Consider the following 27749-nt stretch of genomic DNA (forward strand, 5'->3'; position numbering starts at 1 on the left):
CTTGGTGCCAGGGATGCTCATGGCATGGGTGCAGGGATGCTCATGCTGGTCCTCAGCTTCCCTGGCCACTACCACCGCTCAGCACAGACCTGAGTGAAGGTCCCACAGCCCTGTCATGCCCAGCACAGTGACAGCCACTGCCAGCCCTCAGGTGCTTCCTACAGGAATAGGATGCATGGACTTGCTCTTCGTCATCCCAGTGCTGCAGTGAGGGTGCCTGGGACATCTCTGTCCTCTCTTCCTGGTCCCCTGTGACTTTTTCTTTTGTATTCCCTTGAAGGTACCGTGTTTTATCCCAGATGAGATTCCCTTTTCCCATGCAGCCTCTCCCCAAACCCCACCCTGCACCCCACATTCCAGCTTCGTGATCACCAGCACCCATTGTCTGCTCCGTCACCCTGAGCAGCGCTGGGGGATCCACCACCACGGAGTGCAGAGTAAACATCAATTAACTGGAGTCTGAATCACGGCAACATGGAAAAAAAAAAGAATCCAAATCAGCTGCTCTGTAATTATTTTGGGCTTAATTTAGACCAAGTGGTTAGTGACACTCCTAGAAGATGTGTTATCGCTGCTGCTGGAAAACTTGATCTCCTACGGACTGCTGCACCCCAGAGCCTGGTGTGTGATGGGCAGCAAAGAGGTGACTGTGGAGCAGGAGCCCATCCTTGCTGCCAGAAGTGCTGCTGCTCCTGTTGTAGCGCAAGAGGGGTCTGTGGCTCCTTGGCTTTACGTGTCTGGCAGCAGCATCACCCAGGATGGTACCACAGCCCCTGCTCTTGCTGTGTCCTGGGTGGTTTGGGACAGAGTGGGAGTTGAGGAGCTCTGGGGGTGAGGGGACATGAGGCCATCACTGCCTGGTGCCCGTGGCACCCTCCTGTCTCTCTTTGATTTTTCCTCTTGTCTGGATGTGAACTTGGCCTTGCTCCCCTTATTCTTTCGCTCCCTGTTCTGGGATCCAGGCAGGTGAGTGAGCCGAGCCAAGCTGAGCTGTGCTGTGCTGGTGGTCGCAGCTGCACTGTGAGTCTGCTGGCCCTCTCCTGCAGCCTGAGTTTTTTGGCCCAGGGACATCAGAAAGAGGGAGGAAGAAGGGAAAGGAGCCAAAACGTGAGGGGATATGACAGCTGTGCCCCTCAGCACAGGCTGGCAGAGCTCAGCCCTAGTCCAGGGCACCCCCAGCCAGCGGTAGGCACAGTGGGCTGGGGGGGGCCTCCTGTGGCGCATGATGGCCTTGGGATCTCCTTGCCTCTCCCTGCTGGATTCAGAGCAGTTGGTGCCAGCTGGGCCCTGTGTGCCAGGGGGAGAAGAGGAGCCAGAGACCCCTCTGCAGCAGCCAGGAGCCCTGCTCTGGTGCTGGCCCAGCGGGGTGGGATGCTGGGTGGCACAGGGACACGTGCTGCAATGGCACCGCTCCTGGGTGTCACTTTGCTTTTGACTCTGGCCTGAAGATGAGTTTCTCTTATCTTCCAGCAGCCAGGATCCCTCCCCACCCCTTCCCCATCCCTTCCATCCTCCTCGTGGCACAAAAATGGCTGGGATTCCAACCTTGCTCTGCCTGCCCACGTCACTGCGCTGTCACTGCACTGACACCCCACGGGCTGTGCCACTCAGCACTGTGGCTTCCTGGGGTGCTGCCTGTGCAGCCAGAGAGGGGCAGAGTCCCTGGGGGGAGGAGGAGGATGCTGTTCAGCAGGCCCCATCCAGACCCAGCGCTGTTCCCTTTGCAGCTGGAGCTCAGCCTTCTCCTGCTGAATCTCCATTGTCTCGGTGCTGACGCTGGGGATAATCCCTTATCTGCAGAAATGGGTTTAGGAGGGCTGAGATGAACAAGCCCTAAATCCTGTTACTGTTTCCCGGGATTACTCTGATGCAGGGAAGGCTCTGGTGCTTTCTAGGCATGCTGAGTGCAGGAGCAGCAGGATCTGGCCAGCAGAGCTGGGTAGGGGCAGGAGGAAGGTGGCCACAAGTCCTGGGATCTCCTGGGTCCCCAGCATCGCCCGTGGGGATCCCACCATGGGCACGCCAGGGGCTCCTGCTGTGGGGGTTTTCCAAGAACTGACTCTACAAAGCTACAAGTAAATTATTGAGAGATGAAAAAGTCAAGGATGGTGAGTGGGAAACTGCTGGGAACAGCTTGAGGAGGAATTACTGATGAAAACCCATCGGGTTTCAGGCAGCTGGGAAGGCAGTGGCTGTGGAGAGGGTGACTTCTCATCAGACAGGCTTGGAAGTTGCCAGAAGTGCCTCCTCTTACCTGTTGGATCATGTCATGTCTGGGCTCCATCAGTTGGAAACAGGGAGTCCCTGGATCCTGGGAGTGAGAGCTGCACGTGCTGTGGTCGGTTTGGCTGCCCGTGGTTTGTCTACATCAACTGATAACACTGAGGAGAAACTGGAAGAGGATTAAGGGCCTAACAGCCAGGATACCCAGTGGGAGACTGGGTGGCCTGGAAGAGCAGGTTGGACAGTGATGGGATCAGCTCTGAGATCCTGAAGGGAGTGATGCCCTGACAGCCCTGGGGAGCACCAGCCAGGGGAGCCCAGCTGGGTAGTGAGTGGCTCTGACATCAGGATGGGAAGGGGTGCCTGTCCCACCCCTGACCAGTTAGTGCAGAGTAGAGCTCCTCAGAGAACCAGCTCAGAGAACCAGTGTCTGAGCAGGTCAGGCTGGGAATCAGCAAGAACTGGTGAAATGAGCTGTTCTGCCTCAACCTCGGGCATATCTGGCACTGGGCACATCTGGGGAATGCCCAGCCCACTGCCCACTGCCCTTGAATCCTGGGTTCAGTTTTGGGCCCCTCATGACAAGAAAGACACTGAGGTTCTGGAGCATGTCCAGAGATGGAAATGGAGCTGGGGAAGAGTTTGGAGCACAAGTCTGATGGAGGAGCTGGGGGAGAATCAGCCTGGAAAAAAGGAGGTTCAGAGGGGACCTTCTCTCTCTCCACAGCTCTCTGATAGGAGGTTGTAGCAAGGTAGGGGAAAGTTTCTTCATGGAAAGGGTGGTCAGGTATAGAAACAGGCTGCCCAGGGTGGTGAAGTCCCCATCCCTGGAGGTATTTAACAGATGTGTAGATGTGGCACTTGGAGACATGGGTTTGGTGGTGGCCTTGGCAGTGCTGGGTTAACAGTTGGCCTCGATACTCTGAGAGGGCTTTTCCAACCTAAATGATTCCACAATTCTGTGATATTCCTGTTCCTTTTTAAAGGCAGTTCACACAGTGCTGCTGTGGGTTTGATGGAATCACTGCAGTAATCAAGTATTTGACTGTCATTCCAAATCATTTCAGCGCTTGTTTCAGGAGAAAACATCCACACAGCAAATATCTCCCATTTCCCCTTGAACTCTCCCCAAAAATCCCTGTGTTTTATACCCCTGCCACTCCGCCCCCCTTTGCACATGAGGCTCCTGCCCACTCTCCCTTCAGGCCGTGCCAGCCCCCACCCTCCAGCCCCCTCTCTCGGGGGTCTCTGTCCGCTGCCCTCCTCGGCGGGTCCGGGGGTGCCGCCGGCTGCGCGTGGGTGCGGCAGCAGCTGCAGGGGGGGTGGGAAATAACGATTCCCTGCGTCCCAGGAAGATGAGTAATCACTGCGGGGGCACTGCTGCCCATTTGTTGTTACTGGGAGTCCTGCAGAGAGCTGGGTGGAAGGGCTCTGCCTCCTGGAAATGCCTGGCAAGGCTCTGCCTCCTGGAAGTGCCTGGGGGCTGCCGATTCGGAGCGGCGGCTGCTCTGGCAGCTGCCAGCCCCTGCCTGTGCAGGCAGAGCCCTGCTGCCTGCCCTGAGCTGCCTGCCTGCCGTCCAAGGGCTTGGAATCCCGCTGGCAGAGATGGCACACCGTGTTCACCAGCCTCGCCACCAGCACACAGGCACCCAGCCAGGTATCTGTGGGACATTACTGGGTACCACTGGGACCTCCCATCTCCTGAGCTGGGCAGTGTTTGGGGATGGGAGCTGTCCAAAAGCTCAATCAGGACTTGGGGTTTATTTTTGTTTCCCCTTGTCAGGCTCCTTTGTCATATCCAAGGTTGTCCCCCTTCCCTCTGCCCACCTTGAGCTGTTGGCAGAGGGGATTTGGGAGTGGGAGGAAGACTTGCAGGCCTGGGACAGAGGGATTGGCTTTGTGCATGTTCCACTGCCCAGGCTAGTGTGTGCCCTACCTTCTTCCCCACCATGGAGGTGGACTCTCTCACCCTCATGGTCCAACCTGACTCCACAGTTTAAGCCCATTGTCCTGTGTGTGGACCCTAGAGCTGGAGGCAGCTCCAGGGAGGTCACAGGAGAGCAAAGCAGAGGGGGAGCATCCCCTCTCTTGCCTGCTGCCCACACTGCTGGGAATGAGCACAGGACACACTTGACTTTCTGGGCTGCCAGTGCCCGTGGCTGAGTCATGTTCTATTTGTCACCTCTCCACAGGGTACTCTCCATCCCTCCCTCCATCCATCCATCCATCCATCCATCCATCTATCCATCCCTCCCTCCCTCCTTCCTGTGTCCTCCCCTGTCCTGCCACACCTGCTGCAAATGGTTGTGTTGGTCAGAGTTGAAGAAATTCTAGAAAATCAGGAAAGGGTTGAGTCAGCGTCTGAGGTTTTTCTTCTTGTTTTCCACAGCTTGAATAGATAAGTTTCAATGTCAGACTCTGAGCTCTGTTTCCAAGAAAAAACATCAGCCTTTGGGAACTGAAGGACTGCACAGAGGTCACTGAAGTCCCAAATGTCTTTTGGCAAATGGAACTTCAGCTGGAAAGTCCTACTCCATAGGGCTGCTCTCCATCCATCCCTCCATCCCTTTCCATCCATCACCCCAGTCTTTGCTGGTACTGGGGATTATCCTAACTCAGGTCCACGACCTTGCCGGGGGTCTGGTTGAACCTCATGAGGTTTCCATGGAGCCAGTGCCCCAGGGTGTCCCTCTGGATGCCCTCCCTTCCTTCCAGCCCATCGATGGCATCACTCAGCTGGGTGCCATCCACAAACATGCTGGGGGTTCACTCACTCCACTGTTCATGTCCTGATGAAGGTATGAAAGAGTTCTGGTCCCAGAGAGACATCACTTGTTACTGGTTTCCTCTTGCACATTGAGCCATTAACTGCAATGATTTGGACGTGGCCATGCAGCCAGTTCCCCATCCATCCATCCATCCATCAACCCCCTCTCTTTGCAATTCCAGTTTCCCCAAGTGCCCCCAGCTTTCCCTCTGGGCACGAGCTCCTCTTCAGTGCCAGCTCACTGCAGCTGTGATTCAGCAGCCGTGCTGGAAGCTGTCTTGCATCCGCCAGTGTCTGTCTCGTCTCTGGACTAGTTTGAACCTCCAAGGTCATGGCCAAGCTTCCAGCAGGCAGAGAGGAGCTATTCCCACTGGGAGCAGGGTGCCTCCCGGTTGTCCAAGTGAAGATTTAGCCTCTCAGATACAAACCCTCTGACTGCATGGCTGGGCTGTGGGTCCTGCATCCCTGTGCCCTCTGGGCTCTGCAGGGGCTGTGCACATGTCTGGGCTGCTGCATTTCTCCCCTTTAATCCCAAATCCTTCCTGAACACGCCAGCCCCAGCAGCGTGTCTGACCCAGCTGTTCAGGACCCCCCTCGCTGGGTACTGGCCAGAGGGAAGGGACCCACCGCTGTCACTGGGCAGCCCCTCCACCTCAGGTGACAATTCTGTGAGTGCCAGCCCTGGGTTTTGTTCCTCCAGCTAGCTGCTTATGAGCTGGAGATCATTCAGAAGGAGCAAAAACTCCCCTTGACCTGTCATTTGGCTACCACCCCTGCAATTTGCTGTTAAATCATCAGGGCTGGGATCCCCTGCCCATCATCTGTGGATGCTCACCGGGTGCGTGTTCCAGATGCTCCGCAGCTCCATGTGCTCAGGGTGGGATGGGGCCCTGAGCCCACACCCCAGGGGTGCCCGCACCCCGGACACCCCCTTGCTCAGCTGGGGCACCCAGCGTGTGCTGGTGTGGGGATGGGGCTGGATTCTCATGATGTGGCGCTGCTGGATGATTTTCCTCACACCTGAGACCTTTCTGCCTAACGTGGCTGGCTCGTGGATGCGATTCCTGCATCAGTGAAGTGCTGGGCTCTCCTTGCAGGGACTTGTCATGTCGTTAGCACGCTCCAGTTCCTCTCCAGTTGGTGATGGTGTGCCGTGTTTGGACCAGTCTCCTCTGGAGACGGTGACATGAGGACACGTGGGCTGAGGAGGTGTTACCATAAAATCCTGGCTTGTGACTGAGGGATGAGAGATGGGCTTTGGGTGGATATTCCAGAGTCGGCAGCCTGAATATGGGATGTCTGCAGATGCTGGCTGATAGGGAGGAGGAAATTAATCTGTCAGCCCAGTAGCAACAGCTGCACCGTGTTAGTGACAGTGATGGGCTGTGGCTCAGGAGGGACCTTCTCGCTCCCTACAACTTCCTGACAGAAGGGTGGAGCCAGAGCAGGGTTGGGCTCTGCTCCCAGGGAACAGAGGACAGGACAAGAGGAAATGGCCTTAAGGTGCACGAGGGGAGATTTGGGGAAAATTTTGTCATGGAGAGGGTTGCGAAGGGTGGTGAAGCCCAAGGTTGCCCGGGGCGGTTGTGGAGTCCCCATCCCTGAAAGGGTTTAATGGACATGTGGATGTGGCACTTGGGGACGTGGGTTAAGTGCTGGCCTTGGCAGTGCTGGGGGAAAGGTTGGACTCAGTGGCCTCAGAGGGCTTTTCCAGCCTACACGATTCTGTGATTCTGTGGTTGGAGAAATGGGATGAATTATTGCTGTTTGGGGCAGGGTTCTTGGGGAGGCTCCACCGGGCACTGGGTCCAGAGGCTCTTGGAGAAGAGCACAGCTTGTTCATGGCCCTGTCACTTCCCTCATGGTTCTTTGTCTCCTCCTGTGTCCCTGGAGCCCTGCCTGCCAATCCTGCCTTGGTTGCTGGGATCTGCTGGAGAGAGATGTTTTTTGAGGGCAGGCAATGTAAATCTCGAGCTTGTTTTTAATGCCAGCAGAGCCTGTTTAATAGGTTTAAGCATCTTATCTCTCAGTACTGTTAATGAGTTTCCAGGCCCCACAGAGGTGGAGCAAAACTGTATTTTCCTAATCAAGTTATCAGTTTATTAGCAAAAATGCAAATAAAAGAGTTGCTTTGGATGAAAGTAAAAAAAAAAAAGTGCTGTCTGGAGAAGCACTGAACATCACGGGACGGATAACAGAGGATCAGGCAAGGCCAGACAATTGTCAGGGAAAGAAGATAAAATGCAGCTGGGATGTGGCCTCTCATGTCTGCCCTGGGGCTTTCCCATGGAAGATTTTTCTTCTTAATCACATGAAGCTGTAGATGTTGGAAGCGTTTATTGAGTCACTTCATGAGTGTGCCCTACTGGTAGAAGAGCTCACAAAGAGTTAATGGATGATTAATTAGGTTTGAGGTAAATAATTAATCAAGTGGTGTAGAATCCAACAGGTCAGGACTTGGCTTCTGATCTGTAAATACTGATGTGTGTACAGCTGAAGACCATCTTGTGCAGATATTCTTTATTGCCAGCCTCCAGCGAACCACTTCCCTGCACACTCAATAAGAAGGGTGATCCATCATCGTTCTGATAACTGGCTGGGGTGATCAGGGCTCAACGTGATGCTTAGGTAGTAACACTTCAGAAATTGGGAAGAAATCCTTCCCTGTGAGGGTGGTGAGGCCCTGGCACAGCTCACCCAGAGAAGCTGCAGCTGCCCCATCCCTGGAAGTGTCCAAGGCCAGGTTGGACGGGGCTTGGAGCAACCTGGGGTAGTGGAAGGTGTTCCTGCCCATGGCAGGGGGTGGCATGAGATGGTCTCTAAGGTCCCTTCCAAGCCAAACCACTCTGTGAGTCCATGATTCTGTTTATCAGTGAAATGCCCTCGATGTTGTTTTAGTCTTTTTCGATGGAAATTATCTCCAAAGCAAATGTTGAGTGTGTGTGTGTGTGTGTGTGTGCACCATTTCCTACAACCCAGAGGCTTTTTTTGTTGATGTTCCCATATCTGTGACCTCCATGGCTCCAGTCTGAGCCTGCTGGAAGCCTTTCCCTCCCAGGTCTGATCAAAAGTGGTGAGTCTCATAGAATCACAGGATGGTTTAGGTTGGAAGGGACCCTAAAACTCATTTCATTCCACCCCCTGCTGTGGGCAGGGACACCCACCACTAGACCATGGTGCTCCAAGCCCCGTCCAACCTGGTACAAGCGTTGAAACTTCTTCCTGTGTCCCTCAAACCACAGCCATGAAGGGAACAGCTTCTGGGGAAAGTTTTGGTGGAAAATAATCAAATCCTGACGTGCCCACGTGCAGACTGAGCCTGTGTCTCTTCCAGCCTCCCTCTGGTGCCAGGGTATGAAACCATCCCTCATTCCATGCCTGTGGTCCATGCTTGGAATACTGCTTGGCTTTTTACTGCATTAATATTTCAACACCTGCAAAAACAGTTGGGCTTTTACAACCGGACAGGTTGTGCCGAAGGGTTTCAAGTTCACTGTTTTGATCTTCGGGTCTGAATTTCTAGTGCAGACAATTATTGCTCTTTAATGTCTTAAATGAAGTGCTGCCTTAAAAGACGTAATCATACAAAGGCTCAGGGGAAAGAAGACCTCAACCTCAAGTTAAGAGCCACTGGGTTCAAGAAGAAGCTGACCCTGAGGAGTCTTTGGAGCCCTGAGAGCAGTTGGGGCAGCTCAGGGTGCATTAGCATTTACCGAGAGCAACGAAGCAGAGGTGGGAAGACAGTGCAGTTTGTTTCTGTGGTTACTGCAATTAATCAGTGGGCAGAAAAGCACAAATTTCTCCTAAAAAGTTTCTGGGTCCAAAGCAGAGCAGGGACAGACTGGCTGGAAGGGTTTTTCCACGCTTCCTTTGCCTTTGGCTCGTTGGAATGAGCTGTGATGCTGCCTGCTCTTCCCAACTGCAGGCAGCTGCTCTTCCCAGACTGCCAGGACTTCTCTTTGAAGCTTTTCATTGAAGAAACAAGGCTGAAGTTCTGAAGTTCTCTCGGTCAGCCAAAGCCGCTGGTGAGAAACCGTGGCTGGTGTGACCCCCACCAGCCCTTTCCTTTCCTGTCCTTTTCAGTATAGTGAGAAGGTTTTGAGGAGAGGTGGCAATGTCGAGACTTGAAAGGCTCCTCTTTCTGCAGGAGGAACAGCAGAGCCAGTCAGGTGCTAAATCTGCTCTCTGAAGGCAGCAAAGCCCCGTCCTTGTGTGGTGGGGAACATCCTCCCCCTTGTTACCTCCGCTTGGAAGGAGCACCTCGTCTCTGCGTTGCTTCTTGTCACCCCACTTACTGGGTTTTTTTTTAATTAAAGGCGATTGAAACCTCGTGCTGACACCTTGTTTTTGGGGCAAAGTCCCTCCTGAACACAAGCTCACCTCTAACACGAGTGTCACCTCTGCCTGCGGTGACAGTAGAAGGTGACTCTGCGGAGCGCTGGGCGGTGATGTGGAGTAGCATTTTTTTCTGCTGAGGGCTTAAAGGTTTTGGGCCATGATGATCAAACGTGTCCATGCCTTTGTCACCCTCCCCTTCCCGAGCAGGTTGGGTGTGTGAGAGAGGAGGCGGGATTTTTCTGTACAGGTGTGGGATTTTGGGAGGATGCAGCTGAGTGACTCATGTGTGTTCAGCCCAAGTCGGAAAGTAGGACACGTTTATGCAAGGCATGTTAAACGTCTCTTAAAAATGCCTCAGCTATAAGAAGTGCCTTATTCTTGGCATCCATCTGGGTTCTTGCAGAGACGGTGCTTAGAGTGGGTAACGGCACCATGTGTGGATTATGTATCTCACCATGACCAAAAGGAATCTGGAGCTCCCAATCTGGAAGATAATTCTGTGCCTTGAGAGTACTGCGAGGGCTTTTAATAGCTACTGGTGCTACAGGGAAGCAGCCTGGTGGGAAAGCGAGTTGGAGAATGTAAGCAGAACATCACCCACCTCCTTTTCCTCTGAGTTTCGTGAAGATCCTGCTTAGCAGTTCCACTTCTGCAGTGGTGAAGCCACGTCAAACAGAGCTGCTCTCGCGATTTAGCTCAGGAAGGATGCGTAATTTTTGCTCTTAATTGGAAAGGTAATGAAGTGACATCTAAACCCTCAGTCTTGTTCTTTTTTGTTTGTCCTGTTGTTCGGTTTTACGTGAAACAAGGCTGATAAAGGGAGTTGTCAGTGTTTGCCATCATAGCTCCATTTCCAGGGTGGACCCATCGCTGTACCATCTCTGAGCGAGGTCCTGCTCACAGCACCTGGACCCTGGAAAGCTCCTGCTCTCTCATTAGAGAAGCTCTGAGCTGCTTTTTCCAGCAGCCTGAGGAGAAGAAACCAGTCATTAACTCTGCTGGTGAAGGGCTTCCTGTTGGGACCCACCTCTGAACCCACCACTGGTGGGAAGGTGGTGACTTGAAATGAATGGACTAGCAGGGAATGACTTCCCATCAGCTCACTGGCTTTGAGCATCAGGAGGAATGGGAAAAAATAATCCATATTTTTATGATTGAACTAATCTGTTACGTGAAAAATCCAAATTCTTGAGATGGAAAAAGGCTTTTATGAGCCTATGCTGGGATTTTCTTACTGACAGCTGCTCCAGTGCCTCAGCTGTGGGGAGTGCTGCTGCTGCCTTGCTCCATCTCTAGCTGGAGGACCATAATCCCATGATCCTGGGGTTGGTATTCCTATTTCCAACTGTGAGACCGATTTGAGTTACCTGGAGGCATCACGTTCTGAACTGTCCGAGTTGGTCTAAAACATGACCTGAAGTTTTAGGCAGCAATTCTGGCTTGATGGGACCTGGGGCATAGAAAATTCTCCTTCCTTATGTATGCCTGGAGTTCCTAATTAACAGAGCCCCTCAGCCCTGGAGACAGGCTGAGAGAGCTGGGGTTGTTTAGCCTGGAGAAGCAAAGGCTTCAGGGGAACCTTAGAGCCCCTTCCATTGCCTAAAGGGGGCTTATAAAATAGAGGAGAACGATTTTTTACATGCAGATAGTGATTGGACAAGGGGGGAAAATGTTAATCTAAAAGAGGAGAGATTTAGATTAGATAGTAGGAAGAAATTCCTTCATATGAGGGTGGTGATGCCCTGGCACAGGTTGCCCAGAGAAGCTGTGGCTGCCCCAGCCCTGGAAGTGTCCAAGGCCAGGTTGGACCGGGCTTGGAGCAACCTGGGCTGGTGGAAGGTGTCCCTGCCCATGCCAGGGGGGTTGGAATGAGATGAGCTTTAAGGTCCCTTCCCACCCACATCATTCCATGATCCTGTGATTCTCTTAAATGCTGGGCAGGCTCCTGGTGCTCTGCTGAGCTGCCCCTGCTCTGGCAGGGCTCACCCTATGTGTGTCCACACTGGGATGTGCAGGTGCTGCTGCTGCCGGGGTGGTGGAAGGGCTGGTTTCCTTGTGTGGGGTGGTTCCATATCCTCCTCCAGGACAGCGCTGTGGAGTTTCCCAAACCTCCCAGCCTGGGGCAGGCTGGAAGTGAATCTGCCCTCCCCTTGAGCAGCCCGTGTGGCCAGGCACGGGGCATGTGGGCCCCAGGACGCAGCAGTGATGCTCATCTGTACCCCCATCAGCATCCTCCGGGGGCTTCTCCCCTTGCATCCCCCTTACCTCCCCCTTGCTCTGCTGCCTGTGTCAGAGCTCTGCCCTTGGCAGAGACCAGAATAGCTCCTGCAGAGCTATTGAAATGTCAGGAGGGAGTGGGCAGAGCCAGGCCGTGGTGTTGACAAAACGCTGCTGTGTGCACGGTCGGGGCCAACGCCCTGTGTTGTCGTGGCCTCTCCCGAAGTGCCATCAGAGCAAGCCCCGGGGAAGTGCTGGGTAAAAATTGCTGCAGAGCTGTCCCCCCTTGCTGGCAGAGCCACTGCCAGCTGTGTCCTCCCCTGTCACTTGGGTGTGTTTGTGGAAAGCACTGGTGGTGGGGCAGGGTCCTGACCTCCATCTCTGTGTGCTGTTGGGATGCCTGGGGGCTTCATCTGCCATGCTGCATCTCCAGTGTGAGGGCAGAAGTTCCCACCTTGCCTTGGCAGGAGGGAGATGCTGAAACAACCAGGAAGAGCTTTGGAATGAGCTGTTAAATCCTTGCAGGTTCCTAATGTGTAATAATTAGCGGTAAGAGAAAATCCCGATGGGATGCTGGGTGTGCCAGAGGGGAACAACTCCATTGCCAGTGTGTGCATGTGGAGTTATGCTGAAATGTAATGCCAGCCTGAACTGTTACTGCTAGGGGTGGTGTCTTCAGTGTGAAAGGCTGGGATATTTTCTCAAAAACATTACAGAGATTCACCCCTTATTCCTGGCTATCCCTCACTCCTGTGGTGTGCAGGCTGTCTGGGGAAGGGTGTGAAGAGCATGAAGTGTTGCAGGACATGGGCAGAAGGGACACAGAGAGAGAAAAGTCAGCTGGTTTCAATAACCAAAGACTGCAAGAATCTGGCAAGCCAAGTATTTGTGATCACCAACTTCCTGAAAATGGGATTAATGAGATCTTGTGCTGTGATTAGGTGGCGTTCAGGCTGCTGTGTGTGTGGGCAGCTCTCCCATGGGCCAGCACCCGCATGCAGTGATCAGGCAGCATCTCTAGACCTCCCTTGGGTGAAATCCTGCTTTCCAGCCTCTGTTGCAGTTGGTTTTCCCCTGGTACCTCCTGGTCTGGGTGATGTGGAAGCGCTGTGGGGACTCGGGGTCAGTGCTGTGCTCAGAGGTGGGATCACAGCCCCTGTGTCTCTGCACTGCCCATCCTCAGCACAGAGCTGTGCTGAGCTCAGGGAGGCTCAGTCTGCCTGACTCCTGCTCAGATTTGCTCCTTCCCAAGAAAAAAATGCCTTTGATCCCCACACATATCATCCTGCCGTCGGCTGCAGCCTTCCTTGGAACCTCCTCCCAGCATACGAATGGATACAAGGTCCTGGAGTTGTATTTGACTGCTAGATTATTGTTCTCCTTGGGAGCCAGCTGAGATTTGTCCTTTTCCAGTATGTCTGTAATTGATTTTAGCCTGGATTTGTCATTAATCAAGTGTGCCTTTCGATCAGATAGGTGAAGGCAGCACAGCTCTCCCGAGCCGGTGGGTGGGTCTTCCTTCAGTCTGCAACCTCTTAGTGCAAACACTGAATGGAACTCACCCCAGGATTGACCCCCACATGGGACTCGTCCATCATTTCCCCCAATCCCAAACCAAATCTTTAATCATCTGGTCCCTGTGTCCAGCCTGGTGGCGTGGGTGTGACATACCCATGCATCCCTGGCTGCTGTATCCTGCTGGAAAACCAGACACACTCTCATTTCCTCTTTTCCTTCCTTGCACATCTTGCTTTGATTAAACGTATCAAACTCGATTTCACCTATTGATTCCACATCTCCTGGGCCTGATCTTGCTCTGAGCTGTGTTGCATCCACCCTACTGGTGTGGGCTCAGGCAGCAGTGCCTTTTTCACATCTGCAGCAGCTGGAGGGTGCTGCTGTCTTTCCTGAGCATCACCTGGGTGTGTGGAAGCTGAACATCACCTGGGTGACTTTAAGCTGAGCATCATCTGAGTGTTTTAGAGCTGTCTGTCACTGAGAGTTAGAGTTGAGCTGTGCAGTGTTGGAGGAGAATAAGACTGTCTGCACCTCCTGATGGGAGTGTGGGCACTGGCTGTGTGCTTTGTGTGTGGAGCAGCCCCATGGCTGCATGGGAGTGCCTTGGACATGGACCGAGGGACTGCAGATATGGGGAAAGATGACTTGGAAAAAGGCAGTTGATGGGGAGAAGTCTCTTAGGGATTGGCAAGGAGGGCCAGGATGCACCGTGACTGTGATGTACAGAATGCCCTGGGCATGGCCACAGATGGCTAGAGATACCCCAATGCAAGATTTCCCCAAGGATTCCCCCAGGGAAACCTGCTCTCTAACAGGTAGAAATAGCACCTGCAGAGTGAGGGGAATCCCTTTCTGGGCAAGCAGGGGAGGAGGAGGAGGGGCTGCTGTGGCTGTATTGGGGTTGCTGAGCTCCTGGGGATAGAACAATGGAATCATTAGGGTTGGAGAAGACCTCCAAGATCACTGAGTTACTCTCACCCCAGCGCTGCCAAGGCCACCACTAACCCATGTCCCCAAGTGCCACTCCACCACTGCCCTGGACAGCTCATTCCAATGCCTGCCACCCTTTCCATAAAGAACTTTTCCCCAGTATCCAATCTAAACCTTCCCTGGCACAATATGAGGCTCTTTCCTCTTGTCCTGTCCCTTGTTCCCTGGGAGCAGAGCCAGACCCCTGCCCTGGCTCCCCCCTCCTGTCAGGGAGTTGGGGAGCCAGAAGGTCCCCCCTGAGCCTCCTTTTCTCCAGGCTGAGCCCCCCCAGCTCCGTCAGCTGCTCCTGGTACTCCAGCCCCTTCCCAACTCCATTCCCTTCCCTGGACATGCTCCAGCACCTCAATGTCTTTCTTGTTGCGAGGGTCCCAAAACTGACCCCAGGACTGGAGGGAATGAGGAAGGCAAATCCTGGCAAAGGAAGGGATGTGGAGAGTGAAGTGGCAGGCTGGGGAAGCTGTAATTAAGGGAGACAGACAGCAAGGGGAATCCAACATACTGGGGGGAGAAGGGCTTGGGAGGAGGCTACAGGGTTGGGGGGCCAGGAGGGAGTGTGAAGAAGCTGCAGGAATGAGGGGCAGGAGGGAGTGGGAAGAAGCTACAGCGATAGGAGGCCAGGAGGGAGCGGGGGAGTTGGTGCTGAGGGGGAAGCGTGGGGGACAACAGGAGACAGTACACAAAAATATTTCCTCTGCAACAGCTGAGGAGGGCAAGTGGGTTCTTGCCAGTTGGTCTGTGCAATACCAGACCTTCATCCATCCTGTTTTCCACCCCTTCCTGTAACAGCCTGAGCGTATCCTTGCATCGTTTTGCAGGACTCTGCAGTGTCTCTGTTTTTTTCTGTTCATTCCAGCAGTGTGGTTCCATCTTGTTAAAGATACATGAGTTTTCCTCCATCCGTCCCTCCCACCATTCCGAGTTTTCCTTTTTCTTTTTTTATTTGGAGCAGTCAGAGGTCACCCACCCTGCTCCGAGGGCACGGAGCAAGGACAATGCAGGAGGGCTGGGGCAGCGAAGTGGAGAGAAAGGGAGGCTCGGAGGTCCCCTTGCTTTTGGGATTCCCTGTTCCCTCCTCCATTGGAGAGGAGATTTCCCCTCTGATGGATTCCTGAGCGCAGTGGGAAGGCTGGTGACACGGCAGTGACGCCGGTGGCTGACGCTGTGCCGGGGAGGAGTGGGAGGCTGGAGCGAGCGTGCCGGGGAGCACGTCGGCACTGCCACGGCCATGGCTCCTGATGCACATGGCTCCCACGGCACTGCCTGCCACGGCACACGGCTCCCGCAGCTCCCACAGCACTGCCTGCCATGGCACACAGCTCCCACAGCTCCCACAGATCCCACAGCTCCCACAGATCCCACAGATCCCACGGCTCCCACAGCACTGCCTGCCATGGCACACAGCTCCCACAGCTCCCACGGCACTGCCTGCCACGGCACACGGCTCCCACGGCTCCCACGGCACTGCCTGCCACGGCACACGGCTCCCACGGCTCCCACGGCACTGCCTGCCACGGCACACGGCTCCCACAGCTCCCACAGTTCCCACAGCTCCCATGGCTCCAACAGCTCCCACAGCTCCCACAGCTCCCACAGCACTGCCTGCCATGGCACACAGCTCCCACAGCTCCCACAGCTCCCATGGCTCCAACAGCTCCCACAGAGCCTACAGCTCCCATGGCACTGCCTGCCACAGCACATGGCTCCCACAGCTCCCACAGCTCCCACAGATCTCATGGCACTGCCTGCCACAGTGCGCAGCTCCCACAGCACACAGCCCTCATGGCACACAGTTCCCATGGCACATACAGCTCCCAGACACCTCCCATGGCACACAGCTCCCACACAGCTCCCACACAGCTCCCACACAGCTCCCACAGCTCCCATGGCACACAGCTCCCAGAGCTGCCACAGCACACAGCTCCCGTGGCACGCAGCTCCCACAACATGCAGATCCCAAGGCACATAGCTGCTACAGCACACAGCTCACAGAGCACATGGCTCCCACACAGCTCTCATGTCACATGGCTCCCACAGCACATGGCTCCTATGGCACACAGCTCCCACACAGCTCCCACACAGCTCCCACAGCTCCCACAGCTCCCACAGCTCCCACAGCTCCCACAGCTACCACAGCTTCCACAGCTCCCACAGCTCCCACAGCACACAGCTCTCATGGCACACAGGTCCCACAGCTCCCACAGCTCCTATGGCACACAGCTCCCACAGCTCCTATGGCACACAGCTCTCATGGCACACAGGTCCCACAGCACACAGCTCCCACATAGCTCCCACAGCTTCCACAGCACTCAGCTCCCACAGCTCCTATGGCACTCAGCTCCCACAGCTCCTATGGCACACAGCTCCCACACAGCTCTCATGGCACACAGGTCCCACGGCACACAGGTCCCACAGCTTCCCCACCACACAAATCCCATGGCACACGGGCCCCAAGCAGCAGCAGCTGGAGAGCACAGGGTGGGTGGATGGGGAGGTGCCGGGCAGAGCTGGGTGGTGGTGGCAGGAGGGGACTGGCCAGAGGCTGCCAATCGCTCACTCTGCATGGGGAGGGGAGTGCCCAACCAGCAGCAGGTGCGTTCCCCTGGTACAGAGCTGGAACAGGAACGATTTGTTTTTGATTTCTGTAAGTTAACAAACCAAAGAGCAAGGCAGTGGGGCAGTGTTGGGACAGGGATCGTGGAAGAGGGCCCAGCCCAGCACGTGTATCTCGTGTGGAGGCACAGAGCTGGCTCCCTCCTGTGTTTGGAGATGTGTGCTGGTGGGGATGGAGGGACCAAACCCTGCCTTTGCTGCTGTGGTCACCTGCAAACAGTTTTGGGCTGGACATAAGGAAGAAGTGTTGTACCATATGGGTGGGCAGGCCCTGGCACAGGTTGCCCAGAGAAGCTGTGGCTGCCCCATCCCTGGAAGTGTCCAAGGCCAGGTTGGACAGGGATTGGAGCAACCTGGGCTGGTGGAAGGTGTCCCTGCCCATGGCAGGGGGTGGAACGAGATGAGGCTTGAAGGTCTCTTCCAACCCAAACCACCCTCTGAGACCATGGCTCTATGGAAGAGTCCTTGTGCAAGTGCCCAGCACTGTGAGGTGGATTTTTTTCCCCCTTTTTGACCTTTCCCTGGGAATGGACCATTTGGATCTCTCAGATTTACACGGCAACTTGCAGGTGACACCTTCCAACTTGGAAGTTTGGGCTATCCCATTCCCGTGAGTTAGTGGAGTCTGGAGAAGCTGCCAGACAACCAGTGTGCAGGGGTGATGGCTGCAGGGGACAGTGGCTGCAGGATGACCTATAAACCCTTCCTGGCCACCGTGACCTGCCTGTGTGTTGTCCTTGCTGGGACACAGACAAGTTGAGCGAAGTTACGCAGTTCCCTGCGCTTCAATCAGTGTTTAAAAATATAAATCAGGACATTTTTTTCCTCGGGGAAAAAAAGCTGGATTGGGCAGGTTCAGGTGTGTGAACTCTTCGTGGGTGCTTTCTGGGGCTTTATTTCCCACGTGTTGCTTTGGGTACCAACAGCAGCATCTCGAGTGTGCTCTCAGCTGAAGCTCTGGGGGGTAGATCTGCTTCAGGTCATTTTTTTCCACCAATGCTAGAAAAAATTTTCTTTTCAGCCAGAGGTAATACTTGCTCTTTATCATGGAAATGTGCAACTCTAAAAATAACCTTTCCACAGTTCCCTGGCGGTCTGCCTTTCCACACAAAGCCCAGTGTCTCTTTGTCCAAATGGGCTCACTGTGGGTGATCTGCATCACCTTGTGCAGGGGTGAAGGACTTCCCTTCCCTCCTGTGCTGGACCCAGTCCCCACATCAGGCCCTGCTTCTCACAGACTGAGCACAGACTCTCTCTCTCTCATCCTGAACACTTTAAATTCAGCGTTCAGAGTATGTCTGTTCTTGGGAAGAGCCAGACTGTCTCCTGGGAAGGATGGTTAAAGCGCCTTAGGATACTGGAGTGGCAGCAATAAAGTTGCCAAAGTATGGGAACCTCATGGAGTTCAACCAGGACAAGGGCAAGGTCCTGCACCTGGGTTGGGGCAATTCCCCACTGCCAGCACAGACTGGGGGATGGATGGGATGGATGGATGGATGGGATGGATGGATGGGATGGATGGATGGATGGATGGATGGATGGGATGGATGGATGGATGGATGGATGGATGGATGGATGGATGGATGGATGGATGGATGGGATGGATGGATGGGATGGATGGATGGATGGGATGGATGGATGGGATGGATGGATGGATGGATGGATGGATGGATGGATGGATGGATGGATGGGTGGATGGAGATGGAGAACACCCTGTGGAGAAGGACTGGGGGATTCTGTTGGTGAGAAATGGGGCATGACCTGTCCACAGGCACTGGCAGCCCAGAAAGCCAAGTGTCTCCTGGGCTCATCCCCAGCACTATGGACAGCAGGTGAGGGAGGGAATGCTCCCCTGAGACCCCATGGACCTGCCTCCAGCTCTGGGGTCCCAGCACGAGACAATGGTGTTAAATTGAGGGTGGGGTCAGGTTGGACATAGGGAAGAAATGGTGAACCACGAGGGTGGGGAGGCCCTGGCACAGGTTGCCCAGAGAAGCTGTGGCTGCCCCAGCCCTCTTAAGTGCCCAAGGCCAGGTTGGATGGGGCTTGGAGCAACCTGGGCTAGTGGAAGGTGTCCCTGCCCATGGTAAGGGCTTGGACTGTATGATCTTTGAACATCCCTTCCAACCTAAACCACACTGTGAGTCCATGATCCTGTGTTTAAAGCACGGGACAAAAAGGAATTATTTAATTACTCCCGACACCTCTGCTACAAGACCAGTTAAAACCCCAGAAAATTCCTGTTGATCGTTTGTGATCCCAAATTCAGCCTAGTTTGTGTTCCTCAATCCTGAAATAAATATTTGTATGGCTGGGGTGTGAAACCCCCCTGGGCAGGACCCCTGAGCAGCCCCACTGCTCACAGTCAGGTCTTGGCACCAGGGACTCTTGGTGATCTGGGTGATCCCAACTTGCTCCTTGATATCAAGCGCTCATGGAATAAATTGAATGCACTTTATCCTCCCTGCATCCTTCAGTGTTTCTTACCACTTCTCTGTACCTCCTACTCCTGGAGCTTTACTTGCCATGGATTTATATTCATCTCCGTTTTCCCATACATGGTGAGGAGGAGGAGAATATATCCCCACCCTCTCCCAGTGGCACAGAAACTGGAGCTGGAAAACCCACCCAGCAGCCTGAAGGACGGGCTGAAGTTTTTGTGAGTAAAGAAGAGCAGAAACCTCTCAGCCATTTTGGTGCATTAATAAAGGAAAATGGGAGAATAATGCAGAAAGGACACAAACATGCGGGAAATGATTTTTTTTTTTTTTTTTTTTTGGAAAACACGTGATGTATCTTATGCTGATTAAATTCCAACGTTCCAACAGTAAATCAGGTTGTTGCTAGACAGTCAATACCAAAAATAGATGCTGCTGGATCCAGGCTACCTGAAGGCATCGATCGGGAAGTTTTCCAGGAGCTGAGTAAGGTGGTGCCTTTGCCATTAGTGTTGATTTCCAATAATTCCTGGCACACCTGGCAGGCACAAGGAGCTTGAGAGGTAGCACAACATCAGTTTTTCAAAGAGAGAGGGAATGAGCTGGATAATTATTGACTGATCAACCCGACCTTGCTTCTGGGAAAAATAAATGGAGTATTTGAAGTGGAATTTGATCGGGACAATTAAGGGAGGGTAAGACAGTTAGTGCCATCGGTGTTGTAAAAATAGAGCTGAGGAGCTTTTAGTTGGTACCTGTGCCCTCAGTGCCCGTGGGAGGCCTGGGGTGGCTTTGCTGTGAGCCCCAGCACTGCATCCCAAGTGTCCTCTGTTCCTCCTGGAGCTGATGGGGGTTTGTGTGTGGCTCCAAGTGGGATGGGAGTGGGTGGTGGAGGGACTGTGTGCTCGTGGTGGTGTTCAGTGCCAACCTGGAGCTAAGAAGGTGGATGGAAGGGCTCGGAGCAGAGCATGGAAAGGGAAGGAGCGTTCGGTCGTCAGCCAGCTGATTTCTCCCGGAGAGTTGAACACCCCAAAACCTCGGGGACGGCGCAGCAGGGCTCTGTCAGATGGACATTTTTGCAGCAGGTGGGAGCAGCATCCGCAGCCATTCGCTCACATAAATTTTGCTGCCTTAATTGGGTGCCCCTGGTGGAGCTGGGATGAGTCCCCCGGGGGCGCAGCCGCCTGCAGCGCCCACCAGATCCTGTGCTTCCATCAGGGCTTCCATCAGGTCCGTTGCCTGCTTTTAATTAAAAGATCTCCTCAACTCCCCCTGCTTTGAGCTGTTGATCCTTGCTGCTTCCTGCCAGCTCAGCGACCTCCCGCTTTCCCAGCAGCCGCTCCGGTGGAGCTGTAAGCTGGAATACCGGCGTGGGATGTGTTGGGCTGAGGATGCTGGAGATGAGCTGTGGGGCTGGGTTTGCTGCTGAGTGTGCTGGCAGGAAGCTCCCTGAGCCCGCTGCAGGCAGGATGGGCAGCAGATTTTGGGAGCTGTGGGTTCAAGCTCACACCAGTGTCCAGGCGTGAGGTCATTTGCATGGCCCTCCTTCATCCCTCACTGTCTATGAACTGGTGTATTAGTGTTAAATTGGGGAAAAACTGAAATCCAGCTTTCTCTGAAAATAGAGAAACTGGAGCAAAACACTGCACTGCACCAGCTCTGCTCCTTGCACAGGGTTATCACCAAAGCAGAGTCCTTGGGTGTGAGCACTGTGATCCCCTCATTTGTGCTGCTGGATCATAAACAGCCAGCAAGTGGCTGCAGGAGAAGCTGTTGTTGTCAGCAAGTGTGGCCAGTGGGACCAGGGCAGGGACTATCCCCCTGTGCTGGCGTAGCTGGGGCATCCTGGGGTCGGTTTTGGGTCCCTCACAACAAGAAAGACATTGAGGGGTTGGATGTCAAAAGTCAAAAACTACAATTTAATCCATTGTGGGTCACCACAAAACACAGGTGGACAGACCAGGTGTTTCTGGGAACACTTTTCCTCCCAGGGGATCCCTAAAGCTTTTCAGTCCCTTCTGTGCATCATCTCTGTTCTGCTCCTGTGTAAAAGCCTGGAGACATTTTGCACAGGCCTTGAACCCTGGCAGTGTCTCTCCTCGCTGCACCTCGAGCAAGATTTGTCCCTCCTGGCATGCAGGAAGTTAAAAATCCCAGGGCTGCTGGTCCTTCCTGACGGCACTGGATGTCTCCCGTGCCCTCGCTGCTGGCGAAGGCAGATGGACGACCTCGCCGTGTCCTATTTCTGCAGCTCAGCAGACAGCTGGAGCTCCTTGTGTGGAAGGGACAGCCCCAGCTCAGCTTGGAGCAGCTCTCTCCTGTCCCCCCTCTGCCTGCTCCCCGTTCTGTCACACCTCCTGCAAATGGTTGTGCTGGTCAGAGCTGAAAAACCGAGAAAATTCGGGAAGGGTTGAGTCAGTGTCTGATGATTTTCTTCTTGTTTTCCGTAGTTTGAATAAATAAGTTTCAATGTCAGACTCTGAGCTCTGTTTCCAAGAATAAACCTCAGCCTTTGGGAACTGAAGGACTGCACAGAGGTCACTGATGTCCCAAATGTCTTTTGGCAAATGGAACTTCAACTGGAGTGTCCTTCTCCACACAGGGCTGCTCTCCATCCATCCATCCATGCATCCATCCATGCATCCATCCATGCATCCATCCATGCATCCATCCATCCATCCATCCATCCATCCATCCATCCATCCATCCATCCATCCATCCATCCCCAGTCTTTGCTGATACTGGGGATTGCCCTGACTCAGGTACAGGCCCTTTCTAGCCAATCTCCTCCCTGGTGGCTTTTACAACAGGTTTCATTTGTACTGCCTTAAGGCCATGAAACACTGTGGAAAATGTTTCAGCCAACTCTATAGATCCCTAGAAAAGATTCCTTATGGTTTGCTCCCAGATACCAGATCATTGTGGGGCTCCCAGGTCTGTGTTTCCTCTTTGCATTCCCCTTAAAAAATGCTCAACATTCAGTAAATGGAAGTGCCAAGATAAACAAGAAATGTTTTTTGTATTTTTTTTTTAAATTTCCTTCAAGGAACTGTGCTCAGGATCTTCTTTAATTTTTTATTGAAAGAACTAAGTCTTTGCCAAAAAGATTATTCCTCTCAGCTTTGCCAGGTAACTCAGCTGGGAATTAGTTTGGAATTGTGCCTTTCTCGATGACGTTGGTTGGTTGTTGTCAGTAAAGACTTGCAGGTTGCAGAGGTGAAGGTTTCTTAGTCCCAACAAGGGGTGAGTGAGGCAGCTTGAGGCTGAGCACCCTGTGAGCAGAGTTACTGTCACTGTGATGTCCAGGGGAGCTGCAGCAAGTGGGGACAGCACCTGCCCTTCACTGTGAAGGATGGAGGACTGTGTCTGCCTGCTTCTGCCTGCTCTTCTGCCTGCTCTCCTGCCTGCTCCTGCCCATTCCTGCTTGCTCCTGCCAGCTCCTGCCTGCACCTGCCTGCTTCCGCTGGAGCTTGCCTGCCTACCTGTTCCTGCCTGCTGCTCCTGCTGCTCCTGCTTGATCCTGCCTGCCTTCTGCTCCTGCCTGTTTGTTTCTGCCTACCTGTTCCTGTCTGCCTGCCTGATTCTGCCTGTTCCTGCATGCTTGCCTGCAGTGTTACCAGCCTGGGCTGGGTGTTTGCTCCCTGCCAGACAGGTGCCCCATTTGCTGCTGGCAGAGGGAGGGGAAGGAGCTCCCACCTCTGCCTGCACCCCTGCCTGCACCCCTGCCTGCACCCCTACCTCCCCTGACCTGCCTGGGTTGCCTCCTGGGCAAGGTCACAGCAGGCCCTGGAGCTTCTCGGGGCCATAAGACTTGACCTTGGACCAAAGCCTCCTCCTCTCTCCCAGCAGGGACCAGGGACATGGCCCCAGTGCTGGTGGCCATGGGGACATCCCTGTTCCTGCTGCAGCAGAGCAGACATCCCAGGCGGGCTGTGGGATGTGGGGAGCCTGACCCATTCCCTAAAACATCCCCTCTCCCCGCTCAGTGCCGCTCTGGCGTGGGGTGACAGCGACCGTAGCGTGACAATGTTGTGGTACTTCAGCTTCCCAGGGCTGGATGTCCCTCGCTGGGAATGGTTAAATAGATGTGAGTGAGTCACTTAAACAGACGCCGTGGATGTGAAAATAATTGTCTGGGCAGCCTGTGCCTGCCAGGCCGCCAAGTAATCCTCACACGGCCTGTGACTCAAAGCCAGCCAGAAGGAGAGTTCTCCCTGCTGCTCAGTTGGAAATATTTTGAGGAAGGCACCCAGCTCCCATTCTCTGTCCCCTCCACTTGTCTGTGTGGTCCTGTCCCCATCCTGAGTGACCACCATGGGACTGTGCTCACTACTTGCCCTGTGCATCCACAGTGGCAGTGTATCATGGGATTGGAAGGGTCCTTAAAGATCATCTTATCCCACCCCTGCCATGGACAGGGACACCTTCCACTACCCCAGGTAGTTCCAAGCCCCGTCCATCCTGGCCTTGGACACTTCCAGGGATGGGGCAGCCACAGCTTCTCTGGGCAACCTGTGCCAGGGCCTCCTCACCCTCACAGGGAAGAATTTCTTCCTAATGTCTAATTAAAACCTGCCCTCTGTCAGTTTGAAGCCATTCCCTATGTCCTGTCCCTCTGTCCTTTGTCCCAAGTCCCTCTTCAGCTCTCCTGGAGCCTCTTTAGGCACTGGAAGGGGCTTTAAGATCTCCCTGGAGCCTTCTCTTCTCCAGGTGAATGCCCCCAGCTCTCCCAGCTTGGCTTCAGAGCAGAGGGGCTCAAGTCTTCAGAACATCTCCGTGGCCTCCTCTGAACTCTCTCCAGCAGCTCCATGTCCTTCCTGAGTTGGAGGCCCCCACGCTGGAGGCAGCACTGCAGGTGGGGTCTCACTGGGCAGAGTAGAGGAGGAGAATCCCTCAACCCAGCCTGGCAGGGAGAAGGGAAAGTACAAGGCAGTGAGTTATGTGAAATTGTTTAATAGGATTGAAGGTGGATGTGGGTGGGAAGGGGATATGGACGGGAAGGAACCTTGGAGGTCCCTGGCCCAGTCCCCTCCAGCAAGTCCATTGGATCTGGTTGCTCAGCCATGTGCTGAACATCCTTAAGGAAGGATGTCCCACAGGCTCTCTGGGTCCAGTCTTTGACTGCCTTCGTGATGATTGTTTTTCCTAATATCTAATTTGCATTTTGCTGTCCCAGCTTGGTCCAGCACTGGTTGTCCTGTCCCTGTGGACCCACAAGCTTCAGCAGGAAGCTGAAGGTCACTTCCAAGGACCAGCAGGATGCTTGGCCCCAGCTTCTCCCCATCCTCCTGCAGGGCAGTCACAGCCAGCAGTAGGAACCCCCTTGGCTTTCCCCTTTCCAGGTTGACAATCCCAACTCCCAGCTCATCCTTGTGTGCATGGCAGTCCTGGATCCTTATCTGCTTCCCCAGCCTGGATGGTTTCAGGGAGTTACTCAGTCCAGGCTGGTTCATTGCTTTATTAAGAAACAATCATTAATTCCTTATTATTACACTTATTAATGTCTTATTATTATAATTTCTTATTATTTATTTACTTCTTATTTTTACAAGTTCTTTTAAGAATGGGAAAAAAATAGATAATTAGTCACTTAAATGGGAACCCAAACTGAAAATATCCTCTTCCTGTCCCTGCATTTGTGGTCATTCTCCAGCAAATATCAGGGGGTGAAGGAATTAACAGATGTGTCCCTTTTCTCCTTTTCCCAATAGTGCTGAAGTTCATACCTCTAGGTCAGGAATGTGTACAGCCTCTGGTACGATGGGACCTTCCCCCAGCACATTCCCATCATCAGGATTTTCTAATTATGCCTGTGACTGGCAGCTGGCATCGGAGCCACTGACATGACTCAGTCAGCGTGCCTCGGCTCTATTAAACAATGTTTTATTTAATTAAGTCTTGATCTCATCAAAATCAAGAGGGAGTGTTGGGGTGGCAGCAGGGAGAGGTGCACTGGCAGGGCACAGTTGGGTGCTGGAGTGCTGGGCACAGGGCTGTGCCCCTGCTCCAGCCCTGCTGCTGTGTCTGGAGGCCCAGCAGTTTCTGGAGCACAGGGTGGTGTGGGCCATGGCTGCACATCCTGGCACCATCAAGGACATGCTGGTTTCTGGGAGAGGAACTTGGATGAGATCAGACTCAGAGCGTGGTTTGGGTTGGAAAGGACCTTGAAAGGTCATCCAGTCCCACCCCCCTGCCATGGGCAGGGACACCTTCCACTAGCCCAGGTTGCTCCAAGCCCCATCCAATGTGGCCTTGGACACTTCCAGGGATGGGGCAGCCACAGCTTCAATGGGCAACCTGTGCCAGGGTCTCCCCACCCTCCTGGTCCAACATTTCTTCCCCATGTCCAACCTGAGCCCACCCTTGTTCAGTTTAACCCTGTTGTCCTGTATTGGGACCCCAGAGCTGGAGGCAGCTCCAGGTGGGGGTCTCAGGACTGTGAGGAGAGTCCAGCATGGAGTGTGGGGTGGAAATGCTCTCAGTCTATGGGTGGGAGTTCTCCCAGTGTAGGTGAGGGAAGTGCTCCCAGTCTGGAGGCAGGAGTGCTCCCAGTCCAGGGGTGGGAGTGCTCCCAGTTCTAGTGTCCACACACTGTGGGGCCAGGCAGCAGATTTTTGCAGTGTGTGTCCAGCACATCCATGTTTGTTCTTTCCTCTCTCCCCAGAAACGAAGGAGGAGCTGGAAGAGCTGATGTCTGACATCAAGAAGACGGCGAACAAAGTGCGCTCCAAGCTAAAGAGTGAGTGTTGGCTCGTGATGGATCTGTGGGGCTCTGCCAGAGCACTCCCATGCTGGGCTGGGGATGCACCCAGGGATGGGCATCACCTTCCCTGCCCTTGCACCCTCCAGCTGCTTTTATTTGCCCTTTGTGAATTTGCCCCCTTGTGCCCCGTTCTCAGGATGGAGGTGAGGGGATGGGGCCACGAGCACCTGCTGGGGTTCAAGCCAGACCTGTGCCACCACCACTGGCTGTTGGGCTCTGGACAATCCCCTAGCACAGCCAAAGGGTGGGCTCCAGGGCTGGGTGGGTGAAGAGATGCTGCTGTGGGACGTGCTGTGGGGCATGACCTTCAGTTTCCACCACTGGAACAGTCAGTCAGTCTGTTTGACAGTGAGTGAGAACAATGTGACTGTCAGCTTGCTGATGGACAAGGTTGTGCTGGAGCACTCCAATGAGCCCAGAATTCCTTGACTGGACCCCAGGGAATTCAGGGGGTCAGTGAGGACACCCTGGTGCAGCTTGGATTTGTCTCTGGTAGTCTTAGACCCCAGTGTGGGATTTGGTTGAGATTGGTGCAGGAGTCTCGGCTGTCTGAAGGGTGGGAGAGGAGTTGGTGCTTATCCCATGGCAGCAGTGTTCTCACTAATGCCAAGGTTTCATGGGAGACCACAGTCCTGGAGGACTCAGATGCAGCTGGAGCTGTTTGTTGGGTTGGTCACCACTGGCATGGCTGTGCCCCATGTGTGTGCCAGGAGACCTGTACCTCCATTGTCCCCTGTCCTGCTGGCAGGATCTCAACCAGAGCCAGGAAGGAGAGCCAGGGGCCATCTTACCCATTTCACAGTCTGGGGGATCCATTCCCATGGCCCTGGGCACACTGGGATCCCTGGTGACAGGGTTTGACCCGTGCAAAACAAAAATCCTTTTCCGTTAGTGTTTCATTTAGTGTTTTTTAAGCAGCTTTGAGAGCCTGAAGGATTGCAGGACAGGCTCCAATTCCTGTTTCCTGCTTCCAGAAAAGACTCCCTGGTATCATGTTTACCTGGAGCAGAGGATGATTAGTCCTTGTGCTTTGTCCCAAATCGCCTCGTGGCCAGCATGATCAATGACAGAAAACAGTCAGGACTGATCCAAAACAACATCTGCTGACAACAAACTGACTTCTTCAGGCCAGATATTGCTCATGCAGGGGCTAATTCTAATTACCAGCTTCTTGGGAAAATGTGATTTAATTCATTATCATAAATGCCCAGTGTTTGCCAATACCATTCCTTGGGAATGGGTTTGTGACGAGAGTGGAGGAAGCCCAGTTGCTGATGGAATACACTGAGCTGTGCTGGAGGCTGAGGGGGCAGCTCCAGGAAATGGGGAGCCTCTGCTGCAGGAGGAACCTGCCTCATGCTGGGCTCAGGGGACAGTGCTGCCCTTGACAACCCCAAATCTCAGCCAGTGGCCAAGCACTGGGTGTTTCGCAGTCGTGAAATGGGGCTTTGCTGCCAGTCCAGTCTGAATGTCAGGCTGGAGTCAGGAACTGGAAACAACTTGATCCACAGGCTTCAGCCTTTCACAGTCCCCTTGCCAAACAATCCCTTTCCTTTGGTCAGGCATTGGAACAGGCTCTCCAGGGAAGTGGTGGAGTCACCATCCTTGGAAGTGTTCAGAAATGAGTAGATTTGCCATTTGGCGGTGTGCTTTAGTGGCCATGAGGTCGAAGTTTGGATTTGATCATCGTGGAGGTCTTTTCCAACTTTATTGATTCTGTGATTCTTCTCCAAACAGCAGAAAAAATAATCTGTGTCCTTCCACCCCAACCAGGTATTGAGCAGAGTATTGAACAAGAGGAAGGACTGAACAGGTCATCGGCTGACCTGCGGATAAGGAAAACTCAGGTGAGTCTCTGCCCTCTGGCACCAGGAGGTTGGGAAGA

General features: G+C 53.8%; 1 protein-coding gene across 1 annotated transcript in view; it reads left to right on the plus strand.

The window, feature by feature from the left end:
• STX1A (syntaxin 1A) overlaps nucleotides 1–27749 on the plus strand; it is a gene marked incomplete at its 5' end in the record, with an annotated part of 61276 nt that overhangs the window by 20574 nt on the left and 12953 nt on the right. Inside the window, 2 exons of the mRNA XM_027905476.1 lie at nucleotides 25766–25840; nucleotides 27638–27711. Of these exons, the coding sequence (XP_027761277.1) occupies nucleotides 25766–25840; nucleotides 27638–27711 (149 nt within the window). The remainder of the gene's footprint in view (nucleotides 1–25765; nucleotides 25841–27637; nucleotides 27712–27749) is intronic.

This window comes from Empidonax traillii, unplaced genomic scaffold (assembly GCF_003031625.1).
Source record: "Empidonax traillii isolate 1590-97213 ecotype Southwest subspecies unplaced genomic scaffold, ASM303162v1 scaffold1158:size169731, whole genome shotgun sequence".
Taxonomy (NCBI): Eukaryota; Metazoa; Chordata; class Aves; order Passeriformes; family Tyrannidae; genus Empidonax; species Empidonax traillii.